At 42.2% G+C, this 23,319-nt stretch overlaps 1 protein-coding gene across 2 annotated transcripts in view; it reads left to right on the top strand.

Moving 5' to 3' along the window:
* Positions 1 to 23,319, top strand: part of sbf2 (SET binding factor 2) — a 101,131-nt gene that overhangs the window by 724 nt on the left and 77,088 nt on the right. For both annotated transcript variants that reach the window (XM_075460310.1, XM_075460299.1), the window contains exon 2: positions 17,372 to 17,457. In XM_075460310.1, coding sequence (XP_075316425.1) covers positions 17,372 to 17,457 — 86 coding nt within the window. The remainder of the gene's footprint in view (positions 1 to 17,371; positions 17,458 to 23,319) is intronic.

The following is a 23,319-nucleotide window of genomic DNA, read 5'->3' as shown; positions in this document are numbered from 1 at the left end:
TGTTTGTGGGATATTCGTTTTTTTTTTTTTTTTTTGCTGGAAAAGCGCTCAACTTCATCATGATGGGCGTAACATTATACAGCTGCGACTAACTGAAGGCAATCCTTGTGCTAAGCCAGAGCCTCTCCCCTCCTCTCCCTCTCCACTGTTGTTCTGTTGTGGGACAGGAAGCTCCTCATGCTTCCACTTACATGTTGTGCCTCAGGTCCAGCCTCACATTCCTTTCATCCGAGACAGGAAACAGCTTTGCACACATATCTAATCATTTATGGATACATTTAGAAAGGCTTTTTGGCACCGTGCTCATGTTATGGCTGCACATTTGACAATTGTCAGTTTGCACATAGCTCAAATCTCTGCAATTCATTACCACTCGTGCGCTCTTGGGTATGCAGGAACAGCGTTGCCTAATGAGTAGCCTGGAGAAAGTAAGAAATATTTGGCCGATCTGCCGAAAGGGAACACATTTAAAGTTCCAAGGCTCTTGCAACGGCACCCGTCCAGAGTCATGTGTCAAAGAGGGGCCAGAGCAGCTGAATCCGTTTAGTCACCATAGCATGCTATGCACAGTAGGTAAACAGCGTCTTTCATCAGCTCTTTGCATCCCAGCGCCAACTGATGAATATTTTGTGCTCTAGGGACAAAATGTTCCTGGCGTCCCCAGAAGGGTCTGAATGGATTCACATTCAGTCTTGGGAGACGGAGATTTTTTTTTTTTCCTCTCTGCACTCACCACTGATGATAAAGTTGATTTTGAGGAAAGTCATAACAGACTGTCATCACATATTATAGTTGATTGGGGGCTGCGACATCTACACGGTAGCCTGTCCAGAGGAGAAAAACTATCTGAGTCTAACCAAGCAGATCAGTTGTTGTTGTTTTCAGCCACAACCTTGCAAAGATGCTCTTGTTTGTAAGTAGGAAGGATTTTTCTTACAACCTGAATATTGAAATAAATCCTGGATATGAAAAATACAGGAAACTGAAGTAAAGATGGATTTTTGAAGCTTTGCAAGTCATAGTAATACACATGATCGTCTAGACAGCAGATTTTTTTTTTTTCTTTCCCTGCTCACTTTGCTCGTTAAGTCAAACCAGGAATCCTTATGTGGCTCATCAGTGAGCCTTCTGCTCTGCGCTGGCTTTAGCTCCATTGGCCTGACCCACTTCTGATTGTTAGATTACTATGGATGGATCAGTTGGAAATAACACCAACCATGCAATCTGTTCTGTGTGGCCACAGACAGAAGAAACCGCTTACGCCATTTTTGGCATTGAGGCTTCTCTCTAAGAGTAGAGACGCAGTGGAACAAAGATGTCGGGCGGGCGGGCACACTGCAGAGAGCTTGAAGTTGTAGGTACTAAAGTGAAGCTTATCAACAATAATTGCCATGTAGGATTGATCCCCACTAAAAGATGAGTCAGGATTTCCTTTAGATTGCATGACCCAGTTTCATGGACTTGTTGACATTGTTCTTTTCTTTGTCCCATGAGAATTAGTAATAAATCCAGAGTATGTGCCTGCAGCAGCCACTCAACAGTCATTGTGAAAAGCGTGACCTATTTTAGGAGGGAAAAAAAGTACAAGTAATAACATACATACACCACATGGTCCAATCTTTGAGGTAGGTGCACCATACTGAAATGATTTAAAAACAAACAAAAAAGAACAAAAAGCAGCAAGTTGGTGTCTCTCAGGTCTACAGTTTGTTGTTGGTGCGTAAACTTATTGCTTTTTAAAGTGCTGTTAATGCGCTTTGGTTACATTTTTAAAAATTACACCTAGTGGGTGCACCGATAAAAGGAAACATGACCTGCAAGGTAGATTCCTCAGTTTGAAATCGGATCAATCTGCTTCCCTGGGGGCCAATGTCACGAGCCACAAACCTTGGAATTATTTTCATGAATAAAGTTGGAATGTGAACATGCTGGTGTGAGGAACATGATGGATGCAGTCTGTGCTTAATTCACAGTGTATTCTCTATTTTCCCCTCAGCAGTAGGGCACTGTTTCTCTTGACTTGCAAAGCTATATACATACAGACACACACTATATGTGTATAGCATATAGTCTGGCATGCATTCAACCCTAAAATTTGATGGTTATCGTCACTTTTTATTCAATCAAACTTTTGGAATTTATCCCACATGCTGTCGTGCACAATCTCTATTCTGAGTTACTTTATGGATTGGATTTTCCGGTCTGGACTTTAGGTATTAGCTTATGTAACTCAGAAAATTGATAAGAAAATGCTTCTATTGGGTCGTAAAACGACTTCCATCCGCAGATAGTTTTTTCACTGCATTATTTGGCTAAGTGGCTGAAACTCAAGTCCAAAAGCCGCAGCTGGTCGGGTCATTTTCTAATTTGGCTGCAAATCCATTGATTGAGTCCCTTTTTGAAAATAATTTTGATGGTTGCACCAAGTCCACGAAAGCGTCGTCCTCAAAACGTCTCATGAATTGACCTTCTGTTACAACTCCTCAAAGAGGGTTTGTTTTTGAGCTGGCTGCCTTTGGCGCACCCACATGGAACGAGCTTTGGCAATAAAGCGCCTCTTGAACAAAAAGTTCACAGTTCATGTTTCTTTTTTGCTACTTTTGCTCACTTTATTCATCTTGCTGGAAAAAAAAAAAAAAAGGATAATTATGATGGTGCTTCTGTGGTCGGAGATAATTTCTGACTCTTTAAACTCGTATGCAGTTAACGTCCTCATTAGACTCGTTACTAGACATTAAGTGGTTTTCGAGCCACTTAATGATTTCCACTGGTGGGGGTCCATAGTTTTATGCTCTGAATCCTTTTTATTGGTTTCAAGTGGTGTTTGACTCACAACCCCAAGTATCTTGGCTTTGGGATGGTTTTTGAAGTAATTAAAAAACACGGGATGAATTGCGTCCTTCAGTCGATCTGCGTGTCTCAGACTGTGTGACATATTGCGCTTTTTTTACTGCTGCGTTTTCATTTGTTAGAGTTGTTTATTTATGCTAAGGTGATGGCCAAAAACTACATGTTGAGTTGAGTTTTAGACTTGGTTAAATAATGGTCAACATTAACATTGTTTGGTACACTTACGTAAGAGCTCTTCTCGCTGCTGGAGATGTTGACTTTATAGTGTACACGCCAGATCGTGAAATGCTGCCATGTGTTGTTATTGGCTTTCTAAATGGGTAGCGGTTCAAGCCGAGTTGTGTAGTCTGCTTTCTTTTTATTAGTAGTGCTATAAACACGTGTTAAAATAGTTGCTGGCTAGCAGTTTATGGGATTAAAACCAAGAATAGAAAGAAATTCTAGCAAGCAGCGGAGCGGTAGCAAGTTGCAGCAGCTTAGATCATATCGGGTTTGCTTTGCATCTTGTTGAGATTTTTGCCCCTTTTTTTTGTTTTTTTGCAAAACACTGTTGTTGTTTTTTTTAGATACTCATCTGCATTGCTTCTCTTAAATGCTATATCCTTGTATTTTTGACATTTTGTAACATCTGTTGTGATGATTAACCATGCCAATAAGAAAATAAAAAGGAAAAATGAGGGAATTAATTGAGGAAACTTTCCAAAAAAGCCATCTTATGCCCAAAAAGCCCAGATCCCAGACAAGTTGAAGACTAAATATGGTGGCTGATGAGCAAGGCAGACGTAAGAGGTGGAGGAAATGGACAGAGAGGTAGCCGTGAAGGTGAAGGGATTACGGTGTTTGTCCTGGACATGAGTGTCTCTGCACCCTGAATGTTGAACTGTTGGCTGTGAGTTTCTGTCCATGTTGTCTGCTGAGAGAGGAGCGAGTTTATCTGTGCTACCTGTTTGGGACGTCATCGACTAAGTTGTTGCCAAGCTACAAAAATATCTATTTATAACAATAGCATGTCTTTATAAATAATCCATACTGCTGCACTATAATTTCCCTTCTTTAATGTATTGAGAGAGTTCACCTGTGTTATTCTTGTTGCGTGTACGTCTTGCGCTGTCTTACAGGAACAACACCCGAACATATTCACGGCGATCTTTGGAGAGTTGACCTTTATCTTATACTCTGCTATACTTCCAGCTTTACAAAAGTCAATTGCTTATTGATTTATTCTATGCAAATATCAGGAGGTGCATACAGATCGGACTGTGATATGGTTCTCCTCACCTCCACTTGCACACCCGTTGTTCAGCGGCAGCCTGTGATGAAAACGAATTCAATGAGGTGCTCTCAGAAACTGAAGGGATGCTTTAAAGGCTCAAATGGGAATACACTCTCCCGAGTCACATGGAGATTATATCAATGCCGTGACGTAAGTGTGTGACAGACTATATCCACTGTTTGGAGAGCATTTATCCCCACAGGGACTGTCAGGTGCTTCCCCAGTAATAAGCTCTGGATCACCAGTGGCTGGAGGAAGCTGATGATGACGAAGAAAGCCATTGGGGAAGGAGACAGATAGTGGACTGTACAGAAATATTTGAAAAGAAAGATAAGAGAAAGTGGATCGGACTAATGGAAGTCTTGACGGAGCCTATGAACTGAACAACTTTTCCAGTAGCACTGTTCAGAACCACGCTCAGCATTATCCTCCCCTGCCTACAGCCTCACAGACCCCCCACCCCCTCCCTGGACCCAAAGCTTTCCTGTCGCTCCTCCACAGTGTCCATCCATCCAGCACTTCATGCATGGATCCTAACGCAGCCTCATAAACATGTACCCCCATACCAGAACACACTGAGACCTCCTCTGCCCCCCCCCCCCCCAGCCTGTGTGTCTCCAGCAATCAGGTGAAGAAGTAGCTGGAGAGACTGAACCAGGACAAGGCTGCAGGTCCAGATGGTACCAGCCACAGGGTCCTGAAGGCTTGTGCAGAACAGCTTTGTGGGATTCTACAGCACCTCTTCAATCTTAGCTTCAGTTAAGAAAAAGTTCCTTTTTTGTGGTAGACTGAGACGCACTGCAGTTTGCTTATCACCCTGGGGCTGGTATTGAAGATAAGCCCACTCTCATCTGCACAAAGCAGGCAGCACAGTGAGAATCCTCTTCTTTGATTTATCTAGTGTTTTAATATAATTCAGTCTACACTGTTATATGAGAAGCTCCAGAAAAGACAGGTGGATGCCTCCACAATTGCCTTGGTGATAGAGAGCCTGACAAACGGATCAGTTTGTGAAAGTGAGAGGTTTTGTGTCTGAGAAGGTGGTCAGCAGCACAGGACCACCACAGGGGACTGTACTCTCAACGTTTCTCTTCTCTCTGTACATCTCAGACTTTTATCACAACTCGGAGTCCTGTCAACTACAGAAACACTGTTCGACAAATGTGTGGCATTACCTCATCTTCAGTGTAAGATCTTCAGCCAAAGACAATTTCTGTGCTGAGATGAGAGGTGATTGACGACTACAGGTACCTGGATGTTGGCATGGATATCAGACTGTACTTCTTGAGGAAGCCTATGTCCTTCAGTGGTTGCACCAAGATGCTGAAGATTTTCTGTGTGTCTGTGGTGGAGAGTGCCGTCTGCTCTGCATCCATCTGTTGGGGCAGCAGAACATGGCTGTTTAGATTAATCCACAGATGGATCTCTTGCCAGCTATTTTGACAAGCGTATTTTTCACTGTGCATCGGTAGAGAATCATAGTAAAGATGTGCGTAATCGCAGACTCGCTCTGCAAGCTTGTCTTCCGAACTCTTCACCATTTTTCACGCTGTCACATAATGCAGCTTGGGAATGCGTAGCATTAATTTCTGAGTATGTGCACTAACAATGCAAATAAATGTAGGATACACGAAGGCGGCCACGATAAGCACACTTATATGTAATTAAAAGCGAGCACATTCCTGGCCTTATGGGTCATTCAGACCACAAGCAACATGGGTTGGACCACGCAGCTCGCCGCTGGGTTTAGCACACTGTTTTGTTGGCGTTGCCAAATAGGGCAAAGTAGGAAGAGTGTAAAAATCCTTGAAGGGTGTTGTTTGTAGGCTTGGAGATCCCACGTAGTATGCAGTGGTACTGCCAGAAAGAGAAGTGCATCTGTCCTGTGCTAATAAAACGAGGAGCAACAACTACTCTGCTAATGAGAAAAAGAAGAGGATGTTGTGTGTGTCAGTGAAGTATGTGAACCTTTCTCATAGCGGTCCCGTGGGGACAGGAGGGATGGCGGTAAGGTTGGGTCATACAGTTAACGGGTTTCAGATACCCACAACATCAGCTTTTCCATGTTGCCCTCTGTGCCTGTATAGATGTCTCATGTCCATTAAAAGCACAAGTATTTTTCATCATGAGCCACGTGCAGAGAGTGTGCTTAGGTTGGCACGGTGACAAACCATCTTGGGTTGTAGAGCACAGCAGTGCGGTTGTTGCGCTCTGTCTGAAAGGCTGAAAGGGCTATAAGCCATTTTAGGCAATAAGGGATTGTTTTTCATTTAAAAAAAAAAAAAAAAAAAAAAAAAAAAAATGTATTTGCATCATAACACTTCAATTTTGGAAAACAAAAAGCACCTTTAACACAAATATGTCACATATTGATAGTTAAAATAATCCAGAACACAGGATGACATAATAATATACACTTTCAGTCCCCGTGGGTGGGCATTAAATAATAGTGAACATGGTATGGATGCATGTTAGCGGGCTGAAGTGTGCCCCGTGTGATCTATTATTATTATAATTTATTTGTTTATTTAATTTTTTTTCCCATGGCTGTTAACAAGCAAATGTCGAAATTTACATCTGGGTCATATCCGCATAATGTATCTCTATTTCACTTTAGTCTGTGATATCTGCGGTGTCAGATCTCATGAGAGTGCCTGCTGAGGCAGATATTTACATCGCTGACTACAAGGTGGAAAGAATTGGTCAGAGCTTGTCTTCACTTCTCCACTTATACTCAGAAATGAATATACTCAGAACTCGTAGTTTTCTAGTGCTTAAAGTCATGTGACGCAGTTAAAGGACATGACTTTTGGGTGTGCTCTCTCGTCTCTGAACCGTCACTCGTCCCTCATACGCTGCTCAGCTCCTTGCCACCAAACATTCAGCTGAAGTGATGGCAAGTTCATTGAAGCCGAGTCTTTAGCCCCTTTCACACTGCCAAATAACCCGCGTTTAATCCGCGAATTTAGCGTGTCCGCTGTTGCGTTCACACTGCCGACCCGGGCTGCCGCGTCAACTCGACTCGCCTTTCGACCCACGTCGGACCCTAGTCGTTTTGCCGAGCCGAGTTTGATGTGAAAGCAATTGACGCGGGTCGGACGTGGACGTGGGCGTGACGTGAGGAGTTTAAAAGACAGAATGGACAGCTGATTCAGAACAACAGCGACAGGTGAGGACAAGTTTCACTCTGTTTTAGCCTACATCAAGTTTGAGACATTTTTGAAGATGGCCAACTGGGGAGACAAGGAGGTCCGCGAGCTCCTCAGCCTCCGAGCAGAGGACGTTATTTACCGCCACATTTCGGGGACTATTAGTGCTCTTGTATTCTCCGCATATGTTCTTCGGCGGCATCCCACGTTGTAACCATCCACACCCCGTAAAATAACATCTCCATGAACTGCATATACAATTGCAAAAACGAGTTCTCAAGGTGTCCCGCCATCGTTTGTTTGAAAAATTTGATGCAGACAGGTGTATTTAACCCTACCTCCGACGCATGGCTTGTGCCTACGTCATTGTACACGCCCAGCATTTTATGTGTTTCGTGTGACGCTCTGCCACTAGGCAACGCCCCCGGAACTCGGCTTCTGGCGAAACGGGTCACCAACACGCCAAGCGTTCACATTGCTCGACGCGGGTCGAAGGTGCAATTTGGACCCGCTAAGGTAGCGGGTCGCAGTGTAAAAGGGGCTTTTGTGATCACCTCTGTTAGTGTCAGGTCTTCTCATCTTTTTAAGTGTGACGGCGTAAGTTTGTTGTCGTGTCTGTTTTTATCTTGACCAAAAAATATTGCACTTGCGTACAAAATCGCGGAACAAATGTGATGGCGACTTAAATTACTTGTAGTAATAGTAGTCCAACAATATATATTTTTATTCCGGTAGTAATATACTGATTCAAAGCTGTAATGACCTCAGAAATAGTTGGGTTTAGCCGAACCATATTTTTCAAAAAATTCCCCAATTATAAAGACTTTTAGGCCTTGATAAGCTCTCAGCCTCAAAGTCTGAGACTTTTTTTTTTTTTCCTTTGTTTTAATTCATGGCAGCCTACAGAATACATCCCATACATACTCAGAAAGTGGGTCAAGACAGTCACATATTGTTATTTCATATGTTCAGACAACACCAAATATGTGTAATTCGAATATTATGAGGTTCTGACTTTGTGAAAAACAGCTCAATCGGCCTTAACTAACGCGTTTAAGGTCTTCATCGCATCGCAAACATTTGAAATGGTATTCTACTTAGATTTACACTATTTGCTATATATGTTTCTCTTTTATATGCTTAGTTAGTTTTATTGTTGTTTTTATTCCTTTTCATACTCTTCAAATGGGTGCAGCTGTAACAAAAGAATTTCCTCCTGGGGATCAACAAAGTATTCTGAAAACACTACATTGTTTATGTTACATTTATGTATAATTCTACTCTAATTACTCTTATGTTGAATTTTGGCATAAAATACTTTCTAAGATTTTCTTGGACACATCATCCAGCCCTAGATAATAAGACCATTAATAGACTGGATGCGTGATGTATTTTTCATTCAATGACACAGTGGTCATTTCGCTGTTGTTTCTTGCGGGTGCAAATTTCTGTTGTCCCCAAGGATCGTCATCTTAAAGGCAACAGAAACTTCCATCGGATCAATTCTTATCTATTTGGTAAAAGTGTGTGGAGCTGAATTGGTTAGATGATTAAAACCGTCGGCTAACACTTTCAGATCTGTCCTAATGCTCTAAGGTACCGACATGGTTTGATCACAAAAAAGAGGCTCTCGTTTCTCCACTGGTCTCTGCTTGTGGTTTACAAAGGTTTGACATTATTTCTCCCTCTCGGCCCTGGTCCTGGTTTCGCTCTTGTTTTTACATCATGGATTTCTTGTGTGAATTCCAACTTTACGGTGAGAGGCGTCCCGGTCATGGAAGAGGAGTTCCTTCCTCTCTGTTTTAGTGAACACCTGATATGAAAGGGAAACTCCACAGGCTACGGTTCCTCTGGTCAAATGTCGATAAGGTGTTCTACAATTGGAGCATCGGGACTTTTCTGGTAATGCAAATTACGTTAAAGTTCACGACGGGAAACATTTAAGCCTTTTGAGAGTACATGCAGTGTGAAATATAAGGATGGTATTAAAGCAAATTACCGTATTAGTTAATTTCTTACTCTCAAAGAGGGAAACATTTAAACACTGATCAATGACATGTAACCCTGTGACAACAATATTTCTAACTGATCAAATCGAAATCGGCTCATTCTTGATGTCTGACCTGTCTGAACAGGACTGATGGAAGTATATCTACCGATGCAACGAGGTGCTATAAAATGTGCTGCATTCAGTTGTTTCCAAAAGTTGGGAACATTTTGGAACAATTGTTGCACTCAGTTTCAGCTGATTTCAAACTACTGCCTGAGTGTGTGTGTGTGTGTGATAACTGCGACGTTGAAACGAGTGAGTTGCACAGATGAACTCTTTGAAGAACTTACAGAAAGAACAAGAAGTAAAAAGATGAGTTATTATTTTCCTTTAAAATGGCCTGCGGTTCGTTTAATTTATTAGCTTACGTAGGAATCTAAAGAAAGTATGTACAATGTGCTAGTGTGACGAAGTGTTCTTTTAGGCTCCTTTTCCATTAGATGTGATTTTCTTTTATACTCACATTTTGACCAGGACGTGACCTTATGGTTGAGTCTCACCTTTTGCATATTTATCCCGCAGCTGTCCTCATTTTGACATGTATGACGTCATCACTTTGTTAATCTCTAATACCCTTTTGCCATGCAAACCGTGCTCTGTATCATACTTTGCATATCATCCACGGAGAACGTGCAGAACAGTTGAGTTTCCTGATGCTTCTCACTCTTGAGAGCAAACTTCAAGCGTGATTTATTAAGGCTGACACACCGAAGTGTTTAGTTTTGATGTGGAAGTGTAAACCTTTCTGCGCACAAGTTTAGCTGTGTGTGAAGGCCGAAAGTGACGCTGCTCAAACCAACCCAAACGCTTTCATAAGCAGCACGTCCAATAGACCTGATGTGTTGACACGAACTCTGTGCTCGGGTTTACGGGCTGACGTAAATCCTCTTTGGGACGGCTCTACAGTTTTTACTCAAGTCTCTGCATTGTGGAGCAAAGATCAGTCAAGAAGTGATACCTGTGAGCTTGTTCCAGAGCTGTCCACCTGTGTGCATGGCTGGGCCAAAATCAGGTTAGAGTCTGACGCTGATGTTACGTAAACTGGCAGAATCCACCTGTCCTTATGTGGCGAAGGCTAAACGTCTGGCTGATTTATTCAATAGTAACAACAGTAAGATAAATCAGGAAGATAAACTGAACTTTTTTCTCCCTGGAGGAGAAACATCTGCTTTAATCAAGAGAGACTTAATCATTTGTCATCTGTTTTTTTTTTTTTTTTTTTACTTGTTGAAACTGCTAAATCACGCTATTCGGTAATCCATTTTTAGGTTCATTGAGTCCAAGTCTGATATAGTGTGTGTGTGTCCTTACTTGAGTAGCTGAGAATAGGAGCATTCATTCTGTAAAGCCTTTGTAAAATGTTCTGTTAAAAACTCAACAGTCACAATTTTTATTATGTTATTCACATCTCAAATAGCTCATAGGAATCCGGTGACAAGTCATTTGCACAACGTTAAAAGACTTCTTTTCTCTCTTCTCAACAAAGCACTTAGCAACTTTTTCCAGTTGCCATTCGGGCCCTTCCAAAGTGAGATTTTGCAGTCCTCGTGGAGGCACCTAGAACGACCAGCAGCACCCGTGAACGAGGTCTTTATGCACATGCTCAGTGTGAATCATGGGGTTTACAGCCCAATAGGCAATAAGGAAGATGTGGTGTCTCCTCTAGTTTTCTGAGGGATTGTTTTACATTTGATACAGCTGAAAACAAAGGATAAAAGATACAGACAGGGTATCTGTCTGTAACTTTGGGTTTTGTCAAACAACATCACAGTTGAAGTTAAAACAACACACTCCACAGCTCTGACGTATTAAAGCAGGAACACTGGACTTCTGGGTTGCTCTCTGGCATCTGGCACCAAGACGTTGGCACAGCCTTTTAACCCCCTGAGTTGCACGGTGCAGTCTCGGTGGACGAGGCTTGCTCTCGTGCATCCCGTGTATTCCGGATAGGATTGAGATCCGGAGGATTTTGACTTGCGCCGCTGGGGGAGGCTGTCGTTGGTGTGCAGTTTGCGGCGACCGGGTGTTGCGTAACGATATTTTGGTGGCTGGTTAATGTCAGATCCACACGAATGCCAGGACCAAAGGTTTCGGAGCAGAACATCGCTCTGAATAATGAGACGACTGTTGTTGTTTTTTTTTCTTTCTTTTCACCAGTCAATGATTTTTATGAAGGTGAACTTAAAATTGGCAGATTTATTGGATTTGTGTAAAAACTTGTTTTGTTTTACGGCACCCTTGAAAAAGCCTTGAGGAAATCTGATATGCAAGGTTGAAAAGGAAAAAGAAAAAAACACTAATTCATTTGAAATATTTTATGTGCATTTCACGTTGGTTGTGTTTTAATAGGCTGTCTCAGGGAACCGGGACTTGCCACAAACCTCCGGCAAGAATTTGTGAGCATATTATCAGTTTATGAGTGATCCCGACCACTTGTAAATTCTGTTGTCTTATTTTCTTGTTCTGACAAAAAGAAAAACCTTTCATAAATCACACATTTACCAGTGTTTTGTGTGCGTGCGAGTCCTCTGCATGCTAGCGTTTTTATTAAAGACAGTTAAGAGTTTGTGCATGAGAATCATTGGTCATCAAAAAGCATTTCAGCGTGTGTTTTTTTTCTTTTTTTTCCTTTTTTTTTTTCTCCATGTCGTGTTATTCAGCACCGATCGTGGCTTATCGAGCTGGAAATGAGCCGCGATGACTTTCATACGCGTGCCCTGGCCTTCAACAAGTTTGATTAATCCTATTTCGACAGCTTCTGCCAAATAAATGACTGAATAAACTTGATTTTTGGATTTCATCCCCTCTTGTGTCGTGCGGGCGGATGTGCAAATTAGCATGCTGCGTTTCAGGCCTGGATTCTATTATCCGAGCTGACGGGGGGGGATTCTTTATAGTTATCAGGGGGGTAGTGTTTGAAAGCGCGGCTTGTTTTAATACAAGAGTGCAGCCTGGCGGTATGCGAGGAATTTTGTCATTTATTTTCATCTGCGGTTGAAAATTAGAACTCGGAGCATTCGAGGCATGTGATTTCAATTAGAGGAGCTGTAAAGACCTGAAGACACGTAACGGTCAGACAGACTGGTGTCCTTTGAGCCCCATGCTGTGTCTGGACATGCTCCACTTGATTATACAGGTAAACAAATGCAAAAGTATAAGCAGAATTGGGCTTTTCTATAACATTAAACAACAGGGCTACGTCCAGGTTTTGGATTAAATGTTAATGCAGGATGCTTTCCGGAATAATACCAAGAGTAACGTTGTCAACCTACTTTAATTCTGTATTTTCTGTCAGCAGCCTTCCCCATGTGATTCCTTTAATATTTTTTTGCAACACTTTCAAAGCTTCGGGGTCCTCAGCAGGTAGGTTTTCCCATCATCTTGTAGATGTTGTCACTGTAACGGCTCCCTCGTGGACTTATTCCATGCTGTAGGCATCAGAGCTGCGTGGGGGCCACGCCATCTGTTGCAGGACTCTTTGTGCTGCTCGTTACTAAAGATAGTGTTTCATGTTTTTGTATGGATCTAAATATTTGAAGTGCCTAAAACCTTTGCAGAGTCGTGTACATACACTCCTCGACCAAGACACACCCGAACACAAACCGAGAGCCTCATCGTGATTGATGAGTCACTTTCGCCTGTGGAGGTCTGGGGCTCAAGGAGTTGTTGACAGCATTGTTGGAGTGTTCAACGGCTGTGGCCAGAGGACTGTGTGCCATTTTCATGATGTGTAGTTGCACTTCTTCCCTGTTTGTTGAAGCAACTCTGCCTCCCTTGTGAATCATAACTAACCTCTGTCCAAATTGTGACCTAGTGCTTCATAAGCAGTTTGCACAGGAGTATAATGTCATAGCTCGCATTTAGTTCAGGCTGCGAAAAATGTGCTGAACGGCAGATTGTGTGTGTGATAGCACCACTGATAGCACATCTCAGTTAACGGCGTAGTTTCAAATGAGCTCAACAAGCTTCGGGCAAGGATGCAAATGAACATTCATCTCTGAGACCGTTTTCAAAAGTAACTCTACTGTATTATGACCTATATTTTTGTGTTAAAGAATATCCAAACTCAGGTTGTCATTTGGAAAAAGTGCATGCGTTGATACGTAACCTAGGCAACCCACAAAAAGCCGTAAACATTGTCAATGTCGTTTAGCTGTAAACACAACTTTCCTCCCCCCCTAAACATAACCAAGTAGATTTGGATCCTGAACCCAACCAAAGATTTAGTGAAAATGAAAGTTGACATTGAAGCTGACACTGAACAGAAGCCTCCTGACCGGCGGTCTTTGGAGTTAGCCTGTTGCCCCAAGTCTGACGGGTCCCGTCCCCCTCCCGAATAAGCAACCATTTATGTTGACTCCGAAACATTTCGATTATACAAATTCTCGTTTTCTTTTGTGTGGTGTTGAAACATTTTTACAGTAGCTGGGCTAGTCTTCGCAAAGATATGCCACTCACTCACACAACAAACAAATTCTCAAAGGCCCATAGAGCCTTTCCAGTGGGATTATAAAGCACTGATCATACCGCTTATAGTTTGTTAGCTCCGACTACCGGCACTGCCCCAATGCACATATTACTTTTCATGTTGCATTGTGCTGCGTGTCGGCATACTGCCTGATATAGACTACCGTTTCAAACCCGGCACAGTCCCTAGAGGGCTTTTTTGAGGTTTTTATGGTGCTGAGCAAACGTTTAAGGTTACAGATTCTGTTTATAAATCACATGCACCATCTTGGTATGATCGCTTTATATTGCGTGACCGCTGCAGCAATTTCACATGGTTTTATGGCTAGAAAATGCTTACATTATGTTTTTGAATGAGAGTAATTCCAGTGCTTTAGACGTTTCCATTCAGCGCTGGCTTTGTTGTTTGAAATAAAATGATAGGGAACTCGACAACAAAGTTAGTATCCCCCCATGCTTTGGATTGGAAATTTGTGTTTTTATTGACTGCATAAACAAAATACCTTTTACAGGTCTATTTATCCATATTACATCTCCAAGGTATGGGCCACATGTATTGAATTTCTGTCTCTTACTCTCTTGTTGTGAGACCTTTTTCCTCAGGCTGATAAATAGAAAGTGTGTCCTCGCTGTCAAAGAGTGAGTAAGGGTTTAAGATAACATAAGAATGAAATCACTAGGTCAGATAATGCATTTGTGACAAAGTGCATATTGAGAAAGAGGTGTTTTTGGCGTGTTTAGTGATGGGGGTTCTTTAATTAGATAAAATTCTCTTTTTATTAGCCTTCAAGATTGCTAAATAAGAATGTTGCCATTATATATCAACTCCTAAATACACGTTGTGCCTGCGCTCATGTTGAAATGAATGATTACTTCTATTTTAAGCTGAAGAGTTTTGCAAGCTCCGGCCATATGGAGTCCTGTGGGAATCTATGAGGGAGTTGATTCAGTGGCAAAGCTTTCGGGGGTCAGCCCTGCAAATCTGTGGAGCTAAAAGGGAAGTTCGCTACACCTGCTACAGCTCAGAGTCCATCCGTTTCTCTCTTGACACTAACTACATACTGTAATTGCATATGGCTTTCCATGGTATGTTATTTTATATGATGACCAAATGTTGCTGTTTGCATCCAGAAATTAACCAAAGTACAAAATGAGGCCCCGCTTTTTGGTTCCTAATCACGCTCCGTTCGGTTAGCGTTTAGAAATATCTCTAAATGTAACACAGAGGGGGAGTTTTCTGGAGTAGATTGACCGAGCATTTTCCGGCTATTGCGCCATTCTAATGTTGAAATGATGACAACTTTTTTATTTTTATGGGTGTTAAGCCCCATACACACACGTCGCTGCTATTTACTCGCTACTCGCTCACTCGCCTACTCGCCACTCGCTTGGGTGCTTTTGCTGACTTGGTGTGTAGAAGTTGGGTGGCCACTGTTTGGAGAAAACTGGGGGAACGTCACCTGTCAATAATCTGTATTCTGCATTTTAATTGGCTACTCGCTTTTACTCGCTTACTCGCGTAGCTCGAAGTTGAAATATGTTCATCTCGGAATCCGCCCACATCGCATCGCTTGTACTCGCTTGTACTCTCCTCGCCTCGCGTGAACACATAGACATTCTATTGACTTCACTCGCTGAGCGAGTAAATAGCAGCGACGTGTGTGTATGGGGCTTTACAGTAAGGAAGGAAGACGCTTCTGCTTGTGGTTCTTGTCATTTTGACTTTGTCTCTCGTCATCTGTTTCGTATTTGTTCCGTGCTTCAGTCCTTGGACCACATTCCCTCTTTAACTTATTGGATGTTTAACTTCCTCTGGCCTAAATTAGAATTTCACCGGCTTTGTAAAAATGTCTTTTAAGGGTTTCAGAACAAAAATGGTACTTGGCAGATATACCAAGTCTGTATCGGAGGACACCTGTGCAACGAGACAACGTCATTGAAATGCTGCCTTTAATTTAGCTGTATTAGATAATGGAAATATGACCACCCAGCCGTTTATGGATGTTAATGTTACTATGACCATTATAATCTCAATTATTGCAGTTAAACATGAACATTTTTGCTGTGGTTACAGGCCTACCTTTTGTACTTCATTGATCAGTTAGCTTTAAGCCTCACATTTTAAATGCTTTTTTAAATTTCTGTCTTAACTTCCTTCTTCAATGGAAGAAGATTTCCCCATAGCTTTTCATAGTTCCTTTTTACAGCGTAAAATGAACCAAAATAGTTTCCTCAAATCTTTCACATTTCCCAATTCAGTAGATGGTCAAGCTGAGTCAAATAAGCTTCACTTTACCGGTCTTACAAGAAAGTGGATGACTGGGTGTAGCTCAGGCCCAGGTTGGCATCACATGCTCTCTGTGTGCTTACTTATATATTTGCATATATTAGTGTTACATCCCTGCTTGGTTGGTTGTCAATGAAGTTTATGATTTGGCTTATTAGGCTGTCGCCCCAAAACATAGCTACTAAACAACAGCATTTCATCTGATGTTTCACCTGAGAGCAGAGATTAAATTGGTAATTTATTCCATGTAAATGTGCACATCTACACAAACAGTAAGCCACCATCTTTTGACGTCAATGTTTGGAAATTTCTGCCCACTTTCTGCAGACTTTTACCACAACCACAGGTGCATAGGATTTAATGCTTTGCCAGGTTGACTGAACATCCTGCTGCTTGTGGACATGCATCACTGAACACAGATGCAAGTTTTGCTTGTTAAAAGTCCAGCAGAACCATGATGTGAACAATCTTGAGGGCAGAGAACATGAATGCAGACTTGTGTATAATACTGTAAATACTAGTTGAGTACATCAGCATTTTGAGCGCTGTCGGCTCACTGTTAAGATTATGATTTAGCATTCTTGTATGCTTACGTGTACTGCGGTTGCTCATGTCGGTCATGATTTTATCAATCTAGGTTTTTATGGTCAGGCTGCGGTAAGTCCTCTTTGTTGTTTGAATACATCTATTGCGGTGAAACGCAACGTTTCCTGGTGTTTTTCTGTGCAACATTTTCCTCATAGCCAGAAAAAATGTGCATTCTCCAGTCACATTAACTAACTTCACGTGAAACAATGCATAAACCGTCATTGTGACGGGTAAATGGTAACTTTTCTAGTCTAGCTAACCACTCAAAGTGCTTTTAACACAGCATGCCACATTAACCCATTCACTCATACAGCACGTCTTAGTCTATACATAGCTACGTGACTCCTACTCCATTCACACACATTCACACACTGATGGATGCAACGTATAGGCAACGTGGGATTCAGTGTCTTGCCCAAGGACGCTTCGACAAGTGACCCGGGGAAGCCGGAGTCGAACCACCGACCTGCTCTTCCAGCGACTGCTCTTCCTCCTGAGCTACAGCCGCTCCTGGTCTTGATAAAGCCTTCTTTGAAAGGGATACATGTAAAAGCGTTATGTTGGACATTAGAGATAAAACCTCTGCACATATGTGAGAGCTGTGATGATGAAATTGTAAAAGTGTAAAAATGTTTGAAGCCCCGACTGATATCATCTACATGAACTATTTGCTGAGTGACCAGTATGTCTTTCTTTTTTATCTGCAGGTTCAGGAGAGGGATGCGGAAAGATTATTCAGCGGTTCCCCAAGAAAGACTGGGAGGGAACAGCCTTTCCTCAGGGGGTGGAGATGGTGAGTGATACGCACCTCCAACAATAACTCCTACTGAAGAAAACTACATAGGTACACTTTCCAAACGGGAACACAGAGGAACGCGTTGGGCAGGGGGGAAATGTGGATACGTTTTATAGTTTATGATTGAGCATTGCAGCTTTCTATCGTAACAAAAACAGAAGCGTAATTTCTTACTGTTTAGAAAAGTTAATGAGGAAGTAGCGATTGATTAATGACCGGGAGGAACTTCATCAGGGCTCTGATATAGTGCTTAATCTCGCTTTGAGAGTATCTGGTCAGGTCTTTGGACAAATTGAGGTCATGTGTGGGACGTTCAACAAAAGTTTAAACAAACAGCAAAAGAAGGGCTCCTTTCTGTTTTGCCTTTAGATTTAGATGCACAACAATGCGCATGCTGTGTTTGATTTAGATCGACTGAAACTTTTTACCTCGGTTCTCTAATTGTTTTTCCGTTGTTTGATTTGACAGGTTGAGTCAGAAGTATGAAATTTGAAGTATAAATGAATGACCGACTGTGACTGAGAGCGTTGATGTCTGCATAGCAACGTCCTCGTAATGCTTGGGTTGCAAGTTAATGTGTGTTCTAGTTAGCGAGGCTCCTTGTTCAAACACTCTCGCTTGTAGCTGAACTTCTAATTAGATAAAATTAAGAAATATTTGCCTAAGGAAAATACTCTCATATTTTCTATGTCCCAAAATGACTGATTACAACCCAGGAAATCTCCGTCTTTTAGAAGCGTGTTTGCCCCTTGGAGCTTGTGCAGTAGATATTGGCATTTCCTGTTCCAGTTAAATTCTTGATTGTTTACATAAGTTGTTTTTTCATCCCCTGCCCCAGTCACTAATTAGAAACTTCTCCGCTCACGATCCTTCTCCACACTATGCTCAGCCTGCTACCTGGTTTCCATTTCTGTTTGTCTCCTTTTTTTTTTTTTCTTATTTTTGCGTAACATTCGGGAAGTAGCTGCTTCTCTCAGTTTGATTTCTCCCCATCTGTTTGGCGACTACAAGGGGTCTTTGACAAGGATGCCTGTTATCCTTACATGGACAATCCAAAAGATAGAGAAATATTTTCTTATCGGGGCTGGAAAGAAAACTTTAAGTCTCAAGGGCAACATTAGCAGTTAACATGATCACACTGCCCAGGACATTAGTGCCTGCATGTTATCTGTTTTTGCTCATTTGTACTTGCCACTACTGATAATCTTTTAATGGCTAAGCAGAGTGGCTTGGCATCCAACAAAGATGGAAACAGCAAATTGACTCGACATTCCAACGCAGCACTCTATCCTTTCAAAGCACTATCCAGCCTATACTTCTTTGCAGTTCAATATATTTTCTTCTTTTTTTAAAAAAAAAAAACAAGTTTGATGGGCCATTATCAGCAACACAACGGTTCCAGTCTCTCTCACACACACACACACACACACACACACACACACGGGCTAAGGCAGGCTGTTCACTCAAGTTCACTTGAGTTCACTCAATGTTTTTGAGGAAGCTGCCAGAATGCAAGTTAGTTGCTGCTAAGGTGAGCTTTTGATTTTCAGAGCGGGTCGTTTGATGAGCATTGGGCAGCACAATGAAGGCAAGAGTCAAACTGTGACCCCCAACAAATTGGATGGAAAGCTTGTGATGGATAAAGATTTACAGCCCTGTTTGGAGCAATGAACTTCGTCGCGCAATAAGAACAGTGTCATTCACATGCGTGCGTCCATTTGAGGAAGCAAGTTAGCAAAGCAGCTAAAGCCAGCAGGAGCACAGAGCAGCTGCAAGCTGACAGCGTCCGTCTTTGCTGTCGGTTGCGTTTACTCCCAAAAAATATTTCTCACGCCTGGCATTGTGCAAGGAAAACCCAAAGAACTAAACGAACAGCGCAAAAGACAGCAGATAGTCTTCAGCTAATGTTTGTCCAATGCTTAGTTTGCTCTTTATAGTCAATACTTTAAGTGATCAACAACTTTCAGCCCACCGGTAAAGGACAACTACGGGTTATGCTTGTTTCCAGTCGGCTTCCCCTTCTGTCTGCTCTTTACGTATTTCTGTTTCTGAGTTTTGGATAAAAATACCTTGTTTAATAGTTATCCAACATTTAGTTGATCTTGATCCCTGTACTTGCACTGCCACAGCACCACAGCACAGCGGTGGTATTTGCGTCATGTCAGGATTTTTCCAGGCAACCCCACAGAACACGGCTGGACAAAAGGCTGGATGTTTGTTTGATCTCCTCCTAGATGGATATTTGTCTTACCGTTGCATTTAAAAAGACAAAAATCGGGTTCTTGCTGGCCTGGCAGCACATCTGTACATGTTAGACGTGCAGTTTTCCGGAGCTGTTTGATTACCAGTGGTTCGCTATGAACATAAAGTTTCAGTTTTTATCATAAAAAAGTTCTTGTTTGCATATGCTGTCTATTAAAGGCCTTTTAAAAACTAGTCTGCAGGTCATGATTGAAAGAGTCTGAAGTGTGAATTGGCCAGGAAAACAGATATCTGTACTACTCTGTTTCTTTTTCTTTCTCTTTCTTCTTGTTTTTATCTAAAATGTCGCACCATAAATTCGATACAAACTCCAGATCTTGCATAATGTGTCTTTTTGTACTGAAAACACACAAAGCATCTGGTTGCCAGATTCTCGGGATTTTTACAAACCAGTAGTCACTGAACTGCTCTTCCAGATAGAGGTTAAGGTGGAACGCATACTGTAAGAGCAGATTTGTTAATTGTTGTCTAATTGTTGTCGGATTGTGATTGGCGGGTCAGCCTATATATATTGTAGGTATGTTGGGGGCTCGTCAGGTGTTTCCGGACAACAAAACAGTTTTTGAGCGCTGTGCAGCAACATATTTGTGCTCCGTACGGATGTAATCATGAGACGTGGACCATGAGAGGCAAATAAACGGAGTTGTTGTAAAAACTCAAAGGCAACAGGGTACTCGTTCATCCGTGATGGTTTGGTCCAAGCGCGTCAATTAGGTTTTAACAAGCGAAACACCTCAGTGGCTTAAAGCATTGGCTTAGCTTCTACAATTTAAGTCAAAAACTGTCTGAATAGTCGACAACTGCGGGAGATTTGAAGTTGGACTTTGTTGCGTTTGGTGGTGGACGGAAGGAGGAGATAGCCAAGGACCAGGCTTGGTGTTGTGATTGGGATCAGCTGAGCGTCAACTGTTCACCTGCCGACTGGACACGCCGGTGAGGACGCGGGATCGCGAGGAGGAGCGAGCGAGTGAGCAGAGGCCGGTGAGGAGGCGTTCAGGTATGGGAGAGCCACGAGGAGAGACGTCGGTGAGAGCACCTCAGAACTTCACCACAGGCCACAACTTTCAGAATAGGTAAGGTAGCGCTACCACTCATAAAGATGGCCATCTAAATCTAAAAAGTGTGCACACGTAGGGGGGTAATTCCAGTGCATTGCTTGCTGAAGTGGAAAAACATTTGACTGTTTGATTAACATATTGTGACTGTCGGACTTTGAATGGAGGACTTGGGGATTAATGTGGACACATCGTCGGGTGTTTGTGCACCAGTTGCTGCAGGCAAACCGGACTCTGCTGTGGCCGCCGGCAGTAGCGACACACGGACAAGCCAACGAGTGGTCAAACTTTCCGTTAAAGGGCTCGCAGACAAGCTCGAACGACTACAAAATGTTAGAAAGATAAAGCTAAACAAAGCAAGTGCTTTAAAGAAATCGATACAAGAGTTTATGCAAAGTATTAAAATGTCTGAGGTAAAAAATTCCCTACATGGCTTTATTGAACTGTGTGATGAAATAAGATGTGTGCATGATTCTTTGAAGATTTTGTTGCCCCATGAGGAAAAAGAAAGGCATGAAACATGGTTCAAGGCTAAAATGATGTTTAATGATGAATTTATTGATGAAGTTGAAATGTGGGTGAAATCAAATGAAAACCAGGTGTCTGAAACTGAGAATAATGGTGATAAAGGTGTTGAAAATGATGATATAAATCCAAATGACAGTGTCTCTAATGTGGGTAAAGATTCAACCAAAAGTGTCACAAGCCACAGGTCAAGCACTGCTTCCTCTGTAAAAATAAAGGCAACCGCAGAAAAAGCTGCAGTCATGGCTCGAATGGCAGCCTTAAAGGAACGACATGTACTGGAGGAACAAGAACAAAAAATAAAAAGGAGAAAGGAACAGCTCGAATTGGAGACGGAACTTGCTGCATCTGATGCTATGTTGGCAGTTTTTCAAGCTATGGATGGACAAAGGCTCTCTCAGGCACCAACAGATGGTATGAACTCTTATCTTGAAAAGGAAAAAAGGAAACTGGCACCACAAGTACTCAATGCAATGGCCAAGGAGTATGAGCCTGCAGCCTGTAAAACACAAAAGCAAGTGGATTGGTCAATGCCACAAAATCAAAGGCACTCAATGGATATGCAAACAAACAACAATAAAAAATTGTCATCTGTGGAAACATCACAAAGGTTGCGGCATGATCAAACGACTGCTTGGGTGACAAACCAGGAGACAACCATTGAATCATGGACAAAACGATCAGACTCAACTTGGTGATATTGTTAGTATTATGTGCAAACAAAATGAAATCACAGCCTCTTTGGTGAACCAACAACGCCTGCTTTCTCTGCCACCACGTGACATACCTGTCTTTGAGGGAGATCCGTTCCAATACAGAGCCTTCACAAAATCATTTGAACAAGGTGTGGAGGACAAAGCAAGTAAGGCTGACTGCTTGTATTACTTGGAACAGTTCACCAGAGGGCAACCAAGGGAACTAGTGCAAAGTTGTCAACACATGGATCCTGAACGTGGCTTCATTGTAGCCAAAGCTTTGCTCCAGGAACATTTCGGTAATGACTACAAGATTGCTAATGCATATATTGAAAAGGCTTTAACCTGGCCAGCAATAAAGTCAGAGGATGTTAAATCTTTGCAAGCCTATGGTTTATTTCTACGTGGGTGCTGTAATGTGATGGAGGAGCTTCCCCATATGCAGGAAATAGACATGCCAAGCAATATGAAAACAGTGATTTGTAAATTGCCATATAAATATCGTGAAAGGTGGAGAGCTGTTGCCCATGATATAATGGAAAACTACAATCGAAGGGCACATTTTGTTGATGTTGTTGCATTCTTGGAGAAACAAGTGAGGATCCTTTCTGATCCAATTTTTGGAAATATTGAACTACCTGTACCACAGAATGTAATTGCTTCAAAACCCTGTAACACGTTCAAAATGCAAACAAAGTCATTCAGAGGGAAAAGAAGTAGTTTTGCCACTACAGTAATGCCTGTCAACTCATCTGAAGAAAATGCTCACACAAGCAATGCAAAGAGACAGGACGTTTTGTATTGTTCTTGGTTTACATGTACTCATCTCTTGGAGAAATGCCAACAGTTCCAACGTAAAAAACACAGAGAAAAAATCTGGTTCCTAAAGGAAAAGGGAATATGCTTTGGTTGTTTAAAGGTTGGACACATAAGCCGTGACTGTGGTAAACGTCTGGTCTGTGAGGTTTGTGATCAACAGCATCCCACTGCCCTTCATATTCCAAAGACTAATGTTGAGTTGCAACGCACATGGGAGCCACCCGAAGGAAATCCATCAACTTCGTCCCAGCTATGTGGACGCACATGGGCCGGTACTGACCGTTGCATTCTCTCCATTGTCCCAGTGCAGGTCAAATCTACAAAAGGAAATAAAGTGATTCAGACGTATGCATTTTTGGATCCTGGGAGCACAGCTACATTTTGCTCTGAACAGCTAATGCAGCGATTGAGCATCCCAGGAAAAAGAACAAATTTCCTTTTGAAAACTATGGGACAGGAAAGGGTTGTTCCCACTTTTGCTGTGTCTGGAATGGAGGTCGCTG

Source organism: Odontesthes bonariensis, chromosome 1 (assembly GCF_027942865.1).
Source record: "Odontesthes bonariensis isolate fOdoBon6 chromosome 1, fOdoBon6.hap1, whole genome shotgun sequence".
Taxonomy (NCBI): Eukaryota; Metazoa; Chordata; class Actinopteri; order Atheriniformes; family Atherinopsidae; genus Odontesthes; species Odontesthes bonariensis.
This window is presented reverse-complemented; position numbering and strand designations above follow the sequence as displayed.